Source organism: Abramis brama (genome assembly GCF_963993115.1).
Source record: "Abramis brama genome assembly, chromosome: 25".
Taxonomy (NCBI): domain Eukaryota; kingdom Metazoa; phylum Chordata; class Actinopteri; order Cypriniformes; family Leuciscidae; genus Abramis; species Abramis brama.
This window is the reverse complement of record NC_139987.1, coordinates 6,127,169-6,140,946: the sequence shown is the minus strand read 5'-3', so window position 1 is coordinate 6,140,946 and position 13,778 is coordinate 6,127,169. Positions and strand designations below refer to the sequence as shown.

At 37.9% G+C, this 13,778-nt stretch overlaps 1 protein-coding gene across 1 annotated transcript in view; it reads left to right on the top strand.

The window, feature by feature from the left end:
- sardh (sarcosine dehydrogenase) overlaps positions 1-13,778 on the top strand; it is a 67,240-nt gene that overhangs the window by 35,557 nt on the left and 17,905 nt on the right. The window contains exons 12-16 of the mRNA XM_084104736.1: positions 3,202-3,285; positions 4,092-4,205; positions 6,073-6,211; positions 6,400-6,513; positions 6,656-6,803. Coding sequence (XP_083960862.1) covers positions 3,202-3,285; positions 4,092-4,205; positions 6,073-6,211; positions 6,400-6,513; positions 6,656-6,803 — 599 coding nt within the window. The remainder of the gene's footprint in view (positions 1-3,201; positions 3,286-4,091; positions 4,206-6,072; positions 6,212-6,399; positions 6,514-6,655; positions 6,804-13,778) is intronic.

Genomic DNA, 13,778 nt, shown 5'->3' with positions numbered 1-13,778 from the left:
ATAATGTATCGTAAATAAATAAATGTTCTTCCTTAAAATACATGGTGCATAAGTGAGTACACCCCTATGTTAAATTCCCATAGAGGCAGGCAGATTTTTATTTTTAAGTATTTTTAAAAAAAAATTTTTAGGATACTATGCATCCTGATAAAGTTCCCTTGGCCTTTGGAATTAAAATAGCCCCACATCATCACATAGCCTTCACCATACCTAGAGATTAGCATGGTTTTATTTCAGTTAGCCTAAAAGCTAGTTTGATTTGCATTGAGAGATGATCTTATGGAAAGTACCCATGCCAATCTCTAGGTATGGTGAAGGCTATGTGATGATGTGGGGCTATTTTAATTCCAAAGGCCAAGGGAACTTTATCAGGATGCATAGTATCCTAAAAAATTTTTTTTAAAAATACTTAAAAATAAAAATCTGCCTGCCTCTATGGGAATTTAACATAGGGGTGTACTCACTTATGCACCATGTATTTTAAGGAAGAACATTTATTTATTTACGATACATTATTCATTCACAAAGAAAATTGGTGTCCTTAAAGGTTGGATTTTTCCTAATTTTTTAAATTAAGGCATTAAGTTCAATTTCCAAAATATGATTTTTTATTCCTCTTTTTAGTCAACTTTAGCATGGGTGTATTCACTTATGCATTGCACTGTATATATATATATATATATATATATATATATATATATATATATATATATATATATATATATATATATATATATATATATATATATACATATACATATACATATACAGTACTGGTCAAAAGTTTGGAAATATTAATATTACTAAGTGCTCATCAAGCCTGCATTTATCTGAGCAAAAATATTGTGAAATATTTCAATATAAAATAATGATTTTCTATTTTAATATACTTTATAATGTAATTTATTCCTGTGATCAAAGCTGTATTTTCAGCATCATTACTCCAGTCTTCAGTGTCACATGATCCTTCAGAAATCACTCTAATATGATGATTTATTATCATTGTTGGAAACAGTTGTGTGGCTTAATATTTGGAACCTGTGATGCTTTTTTTTTTTAGGATTCATTGATGAATAAAAAGTTATAAAGATCAGCATTTATTCAAAATATAAATCTTTACTATCACTTTCGTTTTATCAAGTTAACCCATCTTTGCTGAATAAAAGGATTAATGTCGTTCAACAAAAAGAAAGACAAAAATGACTGACCCCAAACTTTTGAACGGTAGTGTATATTGTGACAAAAGAAGTATCACAGGTTATAAAAGAAAAATATTAAGCCACACAACTGTTTCCAACACTGATAATAAATCATCATATCAGAATGATTTGTGAAGGATCATGTGACACTGAAGACTGGAGTAATGATGCTGAAAATTCTGATTTGCATCACAGAAATAAATGATATTTTAAACTATATATAGAAAACCATTATTTTAAGTTGTAATAATATCTCACAATATTACTTTTTTTTCTGTATTTTTTATCAAATAAATGCTTTCAAAAACATTAAAAATAGTAATTTTTCCAAACTTTTGACCGGTATGTCAGTCTTTCTCAATATCGTACATCCCTAGTTTTTTTCCATTTGTGAAATAAAAGACTTGACATGGCTTTTTTTTTTTTTTTTTTTTTTTTTTAAACTACTTTTTATGGTGATTTGGTCATTTTTGGAGGTTGCCCGTCCTTTTGTGTTCTACCGGAGATTTTTACCAACATAAGGCTGAATAAATGATGACATAATTCATAATTTGGTTGAACCGTCCCTTAAATTCACAAGCTTTCTATCACTGACACCACATAATTGTATATGCTCAAGAAATCAACTGTGCAAACCTTGACCGCATGCAGATCCTCGTCAGGTTTGTTTTTACCTCTAGAAACTTCTGCTTTCCATTTCTTCTCAGTTCGATAAACACCTATTTTACCACATACTTCTTTAAATTCCTCTGTTAAGGACAAGCATGTACACTAGTGGCTCATTGGCAATTAATTCATGCGAACAGTATTTTTAGCCTGGGCCTGTTAAAGAACACTAGCATTATCATTATCAAAGAAAACAATAAATAATAGCGTTTCATGCTGGATAAGAACAAGCTGCTGTGCGTGACTCATGGAAAGCTCGTCAGCTCATACTTTACTCCAGGAGAAGAATGTACGGACTTCAAAAGCCCTGGAGAAGGAAGGCAAATTGCCTAGCAACCAGTGTTTCTCTGGCCTGGGAGATGGAGAGCGTGAATCTGGTGCTGTGTGGGGGGCCGGGAGGAGGGTGGACCAATTCCTTCTTTTTGTTTTCGAGCTCAAGAATAGCTGGAGAAATCGTGATGGGCTTTTTCGAGCGCTGGAAGACAAAAGCATGAGGGAGGGATGCCACATCTGACTCTTTATTCTGCCTAAACTGACATTTCTGCTCAGAATCTGTGTTGATTAGGGGTGTTTGATGAGACGCATCACCATTACGATTACCTACATGGTTCGGGACCCCAAACCCATGCATAACTTATCCTGCTCTGTTTGTGCTACAGATATCAATGATACCCCAAATTGTGTGCCTAGTTGAGTAGTGTTTCTAAGCAATTAAACCATTTTGACTTGGATCACTAAACAGTTACTTAATAAAGATAATAATAATAATGTAAGTTTTCGTTTTGTATTGTCACAGTGTCTATAGTATAAAATGATTTCCCTTTCTTGGTGCTAGGACAGAGAAAATCACGTTTATTTGTCATTCGTGTTTTGCTTCATCAGACTTTTGAGAGCTCCAGGGCTCCATGAGAACTGCAGATGAACCTCCCACAGAGAGGCGGATCGACAAAGGGTTATTAACAATACAGTGTTGTTAGAGTAGGGTTATCACTGAAAACTGCATCATACTTTATCTACTTTTAAATGGCGTTATGGTAAACAAACTATGGCTTTCTTACCTTATCTCTTACCATTTTGCTTTGGGAAGTTGGGCAGAACTGACAGAACGACGGTTTACTCACAGTTGTTTCGCCTCCTCTTGGGCCCAGACACTGTGTTCGTTGTCGTCCAGTTTGAAATGTTGATTACAAACACAGAGGTTTTTCAGATTTTGAAATCTCGCGGTGTTCTCTCCATATTTACGATTCTACACTGTCTTTAGCCTCTGCCTCCAACATGCTGGATCCTTCACTGGAAACCGAAATATTTTATGTTTGATGGTTGTGTTATATAACAGGTGCTCGAGGAACAGGGCTGTGTGTTTCAGGAGAGACACGGCTGGGAGAGACCGGGATGGTTCAACCAAGATGGACCTGCTCAAGTGAGTTTTCAACACACACATACACACAGATACACACACACTCACTCACACACATACACATGCACACTCACACACACGCACGCATGCATGCACGCACACTCACTCGCACGCACACACTTACACACACAGAGACACACACACTCACACACATACACACTCACACACATACACACTCACACACACAGAGACACACACGTGAACACACAGACACACACACGCACAGATGCACACACATATGCGCGCACACACATACACACTCACACACCACAGACAGACACACACACACAGATACACACGTACACACATATGCGCGCAGACATACACACTCACACATACACACTCACACACGCACACACAGATACATACACCACAGACAGACACGCACACAGATACACACACACACAGACTCACAGACAGACACACACACACAGATACACCCACACACACAGAAAGACACACACACTCACACACATACACACACTCACACACATTCACACACATACACACTTACACACACAGACACACACACACACATGTGAACACACATACACAGACACACACACGCACAGATGCACACACATATGCGCGCGCACACACACACTCTCACACACACACACACACACACACACACACCACAGACAGACACACGCACACAGAGACACACACGCGCACGCACACACACACAGACACACACAGACACACACACACATATGCACCATTACCTCAGTATAGGCCAGAAATCGTGACAGTGTTGACGGTTGATTGGTTTGTCTGCTAAACTTGTGTTTGCAATGGCCTTTCCTCAGGTTCTAGATTATGATTACTACGGAGCCTACGACGTCCCCAAGAACACTGTGAACAAGTACAGCCAGATACTTGGCAAAGAGTACACTTTTGACTTCCCTCCACATCATGATGTGGTGAGCAACATCTGTAGATGTTTGTGAGAGTGTTTGTTTCCAGTTCCAGTATTTATTTAATCATAAAAAGAAAAAAAAAAAATATATATATATATATATATATATATATATATATATATATATAATATATAATATATATATATATATATATATATATATATATATATATATATATATATATACAGTGAGGAAAATAAGTATTTGAACACCCTGCTATTTTGCAAGTTCTCCCACTTGGAAATCATGGAGGGGTCTGAAATTGTCATCGTAGGTGCATGTCCACTGTGAGAGACATAATCTAAAAAAAAAAATCCAGAAATCACAATGTATGATTTTTTAACTATTTATTTGTATGATACAGCTGCAAATAAGTATTTGAACACCTGAGAAAATCAATGTTAATATTTGGTACAGTAGCCTTTGTTTGCAATTACAGAGGTCAAACGTTTCCTGTAGTTTTTCACCAGGTTTGCACACACTGCAGGAGGGATTTTGGCCCACTCCTCCACACAGATCTTCTCTAGATCAGTCAGGTTTCTGGGCTGTCGCTGAGAAACACGGAGTTTGAGCTCCCTCCAAAGATTCTCTATTGGGTTTAGGTCTGGAGACTGGCTAGGCCACGCCAGAACCTTGATATGCTTCTTACAGAGCCACTCCTTGATTATCCTGGCTGTGTGCTTCGGGTCATTGTCATGTTGGAAGACCCAGCCTCAACCCATCTTCAATGCTCTAACTGAGGGAAGGAGGTTGTTCCCCAAAATCTCGCAATACATGGGCCCGGTCATCCTCTCCTTGCAGTGCAGTCGCCCTGTCCCATGTGCAGAAAAACACCCCCAAAGCATGATGCTACCACCCCCATGCTTCACAGTAGGGATGGTGTTCTTGGGATGGTACTCATCATTCTTCTTCCTCCAAACACGTTTAGTGGAATTATGACCAAAAAGTTCTATTTTGGTCTCATCTGACCACATGACTTTCTCCCATGACTCCTCTAGATCATCCAAATGGTCATTGGCAAACTTAAGACGGGCCTTGACATGTGCTGGTTTAAGCAGGGGAACCTTCCGTGCCATGCATGATTTCAAACCATGACGTCTTAGTGTATTACCAACAGTAACCTTGGAAACGGTGGTCCCAGCTCTTTTCAGGTCATTGACCAGCTCCTCCCGTGTAGTTCTGGGCTGATTTCTCACCTTTCTTAGGATCATTGAGACCCCACGAGGTGAGATCTTGCATGGAGCCCCAGTCCAAGGGAGATTGACAGTCATGTTTAGCTTCTTCCATTTTCTAATGATTGCTCCAACAGTGGACCTTTTTTCACCAAGCTGCTTGGCAATTTCCCCGTAGCCCTTTCCAGCCTTGTGGAGGTGTACAATTTTGTCTCTAGTGTCTTTGGACAGCTCTTTGGTCTTGGCCATGTTAGTAGTTGGATTCTTACTGATTGTATGGGGTGGACAGGTGTCTTTATGCAGCTAACGACCTCAAACAGGTGCATCTAATTTAGGATAATAAATGGAGTGGAGGTGGACATTTTAAAGGCAGACTAACAGGTCTTTGAGGGTCAGAATTCTAGCTGATATACAGGTGTTCAAATACTTATTTGCAGCTGTATCATACAAATAAATAGTTAAAAATCATATATTGTGATTTCTGGATTTTTTTTTTTTAGATTATGTCTCTCACAGTGGACATGCACCTACGATGACAATTTCAGACCCCTCCATGATTTCCAAGTGGGAGAACTTGCAAAATAGCAGGGTGTTCAAATACTTATTTTCCTCACTGTATATATATATATATATATATATTTATATATATATATTTTTTTTTATATATATATATATTTAAAATTTTTGTTTGATCCCAGATTCGGGACGAGTGTCTGACCTGTAGGAATGCTGTAGCTGTGTTTGATATGTCTTACTTTGGTAAGTTTTACTTGACTGGGCCGGATGCAAAGAAGGCTGCTGATTGGCTGTTTACAGCTGATGTCAACAAAGCTCCAGGTGAGAATCTCTGTCTGCCAATTCAGTCTCCCATCCATCCACACTGAGCGTATCTACTTTCACTCTTTTTTTCTATTCTTCACATATAATATCTATAACATACAGTATAACATATAATATTCTGACCACATACTTTCAGTGGTAAACCTTTCTGAAGTGTAATTATCTTGACTGATTGTGTGTTTCAGGCTCCACAGTTTACACCTGCATGTTAAACAAGAGGGGCGGAGTTGAGTCTGACCTCACCGTCAGTCGTTTGGAGCCAAGCCCTGCCCACATCCCACTGACACCCCAATCTAACGGTAAACAACACGCATGATTCGTTCTGTTCAGGGTCACAGAACTGATGTGTAAGGCATTGAAACAGGACGTTGCGAGCATCTCATCAGCATGTTAGGAGGAAGTCATGAGTTTATATTCACATCGTGTGTGTGTGTCCTGAAGGTGATGCGTATTACCTGGCCATTGGAGGTGGTGTGGCGCAGCACAACTGGAGCCACATCCAGTCAGCGCTGCAGGACCAGGGTTTCCGCTGCACACTAATAGACCACACAGAGGACATGGGCATGATCAGCATACAGGGACCCAAGAGGTGCACACACACACACACAGACTCTGTTCAAAATCTAGTGAGTTGTTGTAGTGAGTTGTTGAATTGAGTATTCTGTATATTCCTTCTTTTGGGCAAATTCTAAAGGCCTGTTTTAAACCAAGAACAATAGCTATAACCATAACTATATTAGCATCCACACCAACACATGATAACGTTCTGTTTTTTTGTTGTCTGCCGCTTTAAATGCTCGAGCTCTCTAAAGTCACATGGCTTTTGATTGGCTGTCTCAAATGTTTTTATCATTCATCAGCTGGAAAAAATCGTTCTAAATATGATTCCAACGTTATCGTTCCTGTCTGGCATTATCTTTATACAGTAGTTGCGGTGTGGACTTCGCTAGTCTCGTAGAATTAAAACAATTATTAAAACTTGATCGTTATCGTCCTCGGGGGGATGGCCATTAAGCCAGGATCATGGAGAATGTAATCCCAGAATGCTTTGCAAGAAGTTCAGGGAGAAAATCTTTCCAAGATGGTGGTCAAAGTGGGATAAATGTTGATTACGAATAATTGATCAATATTGGAAAGTATTGATTAAAAATCAACCAAAATCATATTTCACAATATGAGAAAAAAAAAATTTCACGATAACGATATATATATATATATCACGATAAAGTTCGTTTTATTTTATTTTAGCTATTAAAATAAGAAAAAAAAAGCAAATAATAATATGACAATACAATAGAACAAAGAAATTTAAATAATCTTTCTGATATAAAGGTATATTTAACATGTAAGAAATGCTTCAGTAAGTGAATAATAAAATGAGAAAAAATGTTTAGTCTAGCTGTTTACTTTTACGTTTACCCTCTTCGTTTAGTGGTCACACTTGGCTCCTTCGCGGTCAAAAGTGAACGAAGCCTTGAAATGTAACTTTTTGATAATTATTTTGAAGGGGATTTTAAGATGCTATGCAATATTTATTAAAATATTAATATATTAGCTATTTTTCGCTTTTGAAAAAAAATAAAAATAATCTAATATATAATAATAAAAAAAATCAATTAAAGCAGTATTCCATGATAGATTAAAGATCCATAAAGATTAGTGCCATCTGGAGGGAGTAAATAAAAGAAAAACTTATGTAATGCCATGGTGTAACCACTAGATGCCTATATAGTTCTATATAAAGTGCCTTAATAAATTCACTAGTGGTTTTTAGACATAAATAAATACTTAGTTTTATTAAGTTGTGGATTTGGTTTTTTACTTAGACATTCTCAAATGTTGATTTGAAGTGTCAGATTTTGCATTTAATTTTACTACAGTCAAACCTGAACACAGGAGGATATTTTGTTACACATAACATCAAAATTCAATAAAAAATTAACCTATGTGTCTCTACGTGTGTGTTAGTGAGTGTGTGTTTGAGGGGGTGTGTCTGTTTTGTACTCTTGTGTAACCTCTTCCTTCCTGTTGTTGTTTTTTTATTGCACTGTGGCTGAATTATTGATTTTATTTCACACATTTGCAAAAACTTGCTCTGTGTTATAGTCACGCTATTTCATATATATGTGTGGGGGGAGGGAGTGGTGTGGGATAGTGTGTCTATTTTGCACTCTTGATATTTTAGTGTCACACCCTTTAATTGCTGTGCACTTTTCTCTGCACAGTGGCTGATCTGTAGTTTGTACCACTAAAAGATTCTTTAAGTTTTCGTATATTTTTTCGTATTTCCCACTCATATCTGTTGAAAACTTTTTCTTCGTCGAAGCAAGAGACCAGGAGACGTTGGGGATCACGTTCAAACAAAGTTATTCTTTATTGAGGACTTCGCGTTGACGCGGCTGCAGTTCTTCCCAAATCAGTCTGACTAACGTAACTTTACATGGTTTCTTTATAGGCATTTTAGTGGGCTGTCCCTAAAGGTGCTGAACTTATGCACAGCCTTTAGGGATGACTACTGCTAAAGACAATAGAGGCAATTACCCCCAACTGAGCTCCCCAAATGGTATAAACACAAATGGTCACGAGAACTAAGACTAGTAACATTCACACACAGTTCAACTCTTAGCTGGAAGATCAAAGGCTAACAAAACCCCTGACTATTACAATGTTTAGACAGCTGACTTAAAGCTAACTTCTGATCAGTAAATTGATGCCATCATGTTCACCTTGAATGCCCAATACAGTGTAATTCACCTTAGTTTTTCATGTGATGTTATGTAAGGAAGTAAGATCAGCAGATCTTAAACATATTCTTAAATTTGGATCCTTCAGTCCCCCGTTTGAGAGTTCTTAAAAACTGTCACAAAATACAAATTTAAACACATAAAGTTAATTCTTGTAACTGGTGTAAGTTACAGGCACATCACATATGTTCATTCTTGTAACTTGTGTAAGTTACAGGCACATATAACTTGCTCTGTGTTGTTCATCTGTAATTGCATGTTGACACAGAAACAAACATGCACTTAGGGTCCGTGAAATCTTACGGGTGTGCTGGACGTGAGTCATTTGCTGGTTGACACACTTGATACTAACAGGTTTCCGAACCATGAAAAGTTATCTTCAGTCATATTAACCAGGTGCAGCACTCAGATAATGGTGCAGGCTTGTAGTCTTGATCATATCGATGGATGACTGAAGGTTTTGTATTTCTGCGTTGTGTATTTTTTTTTTCTTCTTTTTCTTTTGTGATTGGCTCGTTCAGCAGTGGGTGTAGTTGTCTTCTTGAGGTTGTGGCTTCATATGCAGGTGAGACGTCGTTGCATATGGATTTTTGGAACAGCCATCAAGTGTTTATCTGCACAGAGGAAGAAAGAAAACAAAAGACGACAGAGCAGTATTTGTCCAAACACTAGGGTTGTAGCAGTATTTGTTTAAACACTAGGGTTGTAGCGTCTGCTGCGGTTGTTTCATTCTTTCCCTATTTCTTAATTGATTTGACACCTATGGACCAGTGAGGTGGGGATAAGAGGGGGGATGAGGAAATCTTCACCACATGGCTGACCCCCGAGGCCTGTTGCACATCGGTTCTTCCATTGGCTCCGCCCTGGTCTGTGTGTCCTATTCTGTCCCTGTTGTGTGCACACTGTACAGTGTGTGAGAAAAATTGGCACATTTCCATTCTCCAGTGAAACATCAGTCCTAATAAACATCATTAACAGAGGATGGTTGTCTAACTGCAATATTCTGTGGTATAACATTTTAAGGCTGTGAGTATACTGAATGTCCCCCAAACAAAGGCTGTGACAGTCAATAAGTCTTTCATCTTTGTTGTGAGTTACTGGGGAGATTAAGCAATCACAGCCTAAATGGTTAACACCTCAAAAAGCTTAGCCACGAGTCCAATGACGAGGGGAGGGGTTGCTTCAAAGTAGCAAACAAATGTAGTAAGAGCTGCATAACATTGTTAACTTGTCTTAAGTTATTTTTGTTTTTTCTACATTCTTTTCCAAAATGTCCATGCTTGCCACAGTAAGAACAACTGGCTTCTCTAGGACTTTTGCGTTTCTTTGGCTTCTCTGAGTTGACCTTAACAGAAACTGCTGCAATTCTTACTCTCTCTTTGACATCAGAATCTCTTTCCCAAATAGCTAAACTTTCTAGGTTACTTCTGAGAGTTCTTTTAGCCCACGTAATATCTAGGAATGGCAAGGCTGTTCTGTACTCAGCTACAAGACCATCTGCCCAAATTCGGATTAGAGCTCCTTTGTCAGCTAACACCCTTTCGGAATCATCCACTATTCCACTGTACGTTACCGCTACCTGACAGAACCTCTCAGTATATTCACTCACAGTCTCTCCTTTCTCTTGTACACAGCTAGTAACTCTTGACCAATCGATTTTCGGTCCTAAGATATTCTTTAGGATTTTCAAAACACCTTCTCTCAAATCGCCTTTACTGACATGTTGCAGTTCGGAAGTAACAGCAGACTCAAAATTGTTGAATTCAGATTCAGTTAGAATTTGTGACATCAGCTGTGTAACTTCTGGCAACGACATGTCGTAAAGACGCATTTTACTGACCAATGCCCTTCTAAATTCAGAAAATTCTGTGCGTGCTGAAGGTAAACTCTGGGATAGTCTCTCGATATCTTTCGGTCCTAGAGCTTTGGCAACAGCTTGTATTTGGACAACAGAAGAATTGGGAGGAACACTTTCAGTTACCTCAATTCCCTGAGACCTTCTCCTAGCGCCACACACCTTCACTGAATCTACTGGCTTATCAGTTACTGATTGGATGGCTACATCTTTTTCAAAGAAAGCTTTTAAGTCAGGATAAATGTTATCCGGCTGACTAAATTCTCCCTCATCAGTTTTTTCTGCATCTTTGTTGCGGTGTAATTTCTTAGTCAAAGAAGATATTCTAGCACGGAGCTCATTGTTCTGTTTCTCCAGCTCTGAGTTGCGTTTAGACTGTTCTGTAGCTATTGCTAAAACAAATTCTCTGTGGCAACAAATAATGGCTTTGACTTTGTTCTTGCGAACACTTGCTCCTAGTACCTTTTTACAATCTTCCATCGACCATGCTTTGTCTGGATGAATCTCATATTTCTTTGTCAAATCCAATCTGACGGACTTCGTCACTATAGAGTCCATTTGTTCTCCCAACAATGTTTTAAATTCGCTTTCTGACCACAATGGAGCTGCACGGCCACCTTTTTCAGTAGTGGGGATCAGTCTGGGATTTTTCCTAAACATTTTTGTGAGTTTTCTTTGTTACCACACAATCAAAAACACTAAAACTTCTCTCTAGTGTCTACACAGAGGGTACACTTGTTAACACATCAGCTATTGTTAACCTTCCTTGCCCAGAGCAAAGGATAACACAAATTACTAGCACTTTACGCTAAAATCTTCCCTGCCTACAAGAACAGAGGATCAACAGAAATAACTAGCACATAAAGCTAATTCTTCTCTGCCTGAAGCAAAGGATAAACCAAAATATTAGCACTAATGCTAACCGTCCCTGATAAAGCGGAGGATAAATCTTCACTAACTTTACAGAGGATAAACCTTCTCTAGCAATGTAGAGGATAATGCAATTTCATCTCAAAAAAAAAACTTTTTAGAGGATAAACTTAGTTAACAAAACCCTGCAGCTGTCTGTTAACTACTTCTCTGAACGGCGCAGAGGATTTCAAACTTGTACTGGTCTTTAAAGGTTCTTTTGAATAGAGTAGCACTCACCAACCCTTGTTTGTAAAAGAAGATTCAGACTGGAAATCTTTGTTCAGCTGGAAGTTTCGCTCTGCATTCCAAAAGATGCAGTCTGGAAAGCAGATCTTTGTTTGAGCTTGAAGTTTTCAATCTGGAGGAAGCTGGAAAGATTCAGTCTGGCAGTCTTTGTTTAGCTAGAGGTTTCGCTCTGGATTCCAAAAGATGCAGTCTGGAAAGCAGATCTTTTGTTGAGCTTGCTGTTTCAATCTGGATTCCGGTGAAGGAGCTGGAACTCTATCCGGGTCACGGCACCAAATTGTTGAAAACTTTTTCTTCGTCGAAGCAAGAGACCAGGAGACGTTGGGGATCACGTTCAAACAAAGTTATTCTTTATTGAGGACTTCGCGTTGACGCGGCTGCAGTTCTTCCCAAATCAGTCTGACTAACGTAACTTTACATGGTTTCTTTATAGGCATTTTAGTGGGCTGTCCCTAAAGGTGCTGAACTTATGCACAGCCTTTAGGGATGACTACTGCTAAAGACAATAGAGGCAATTACCCCCAACTGAGCTCCCCAAATGGTATAAACACAAATGGTCACGAGAACTAAGACTAGTAACATTCACACACAGTTCAACTCTTAGCTGGAAGATCAAAGGCTAACAAAACCCCTGACTATTACAATGTTTAGACAGCTGACTTAAAGCTAACTTCTGATCAGTAAATTGATGCCATCATGTTCACCTTGAATGCCCAATACAGTGTAATTCACCTTAGTTTTTCATGTGATGTTATGTAAGGAAGTAAGATCAGCAGATCTTAAACATATTCTTAAATTTGGATCCTTCATATCCTATCTCGGTTATTTTTAACTGTGAAGGAGCCAAGTGTGACTTTTTTTCCCCTGAGCCTTTAACATATCCGAATCATGTCCAAATTCAAGAACTGGAAGTAAATCGAGCAGTCGTGTCAGATTCACCCTTTTCCACTCTTCTTTCTTGACGTGCTGCTGTATACAGTAATAACATCCACTGTCTGTCGTCTCTCACCTCTGCCCTGAAAACAGATGGAAAAAAGAGCCATACAACAGTCAATATAAAGTGTGTCTCAGAGGTGTAATAAGGAAAGATGAAGAGATACAGGAAAGAATAATTAATATGTTCTCAGAGGGTTTGCTTAAGCTGCATAAATTAAATTACATTAAATTACATTTAAATTAACAGTATATTATTGATGTGACCTAAAATAATTAAGCCATGATTCAAGTTGTTCTTGTTATATATATATATATATATATATATATATATATATATATATATATATATATATATATATATATATATATATATATATATATATATTATTATTATTTTTTTAAATTTTAAATTTTAAACATAATTTTTATCACAAGTCAAGTCCACTTATGTGAATCAAATTTTTCTTTGCATCACAAATATTTTTGTAATTTATTCATAATTTTGCTGTTTTTCCGCCCTCCCTATGACCATGTGGGACATTTTTGTTTAACTGTCATCAATGCATATTTTACATGGGAAATTTACAGCAAACAAGGGGTCCAGATTTGGCTAGTTAGTGTTTGGAAGTTATGCCCTGCTGGTAGATGCTGAAACTACACCATTCTTCTGGGCAAAAAAACAAACATAAAAAAACTTTCTCCATTGATGGTCAATCAAAAGTAGCTGTGTATATTCTGATGAAATATGTAACTCTTTTCCAGTGCCTGATGCTCTTGAAAGCATGAGATGGACTTTTATTTTGTTTTTATCCCTGTCTGCTGTCTTTTTTGTAGACAGTCCCTCAGAACAAGTGTTTTTTGCTGCTTTGTA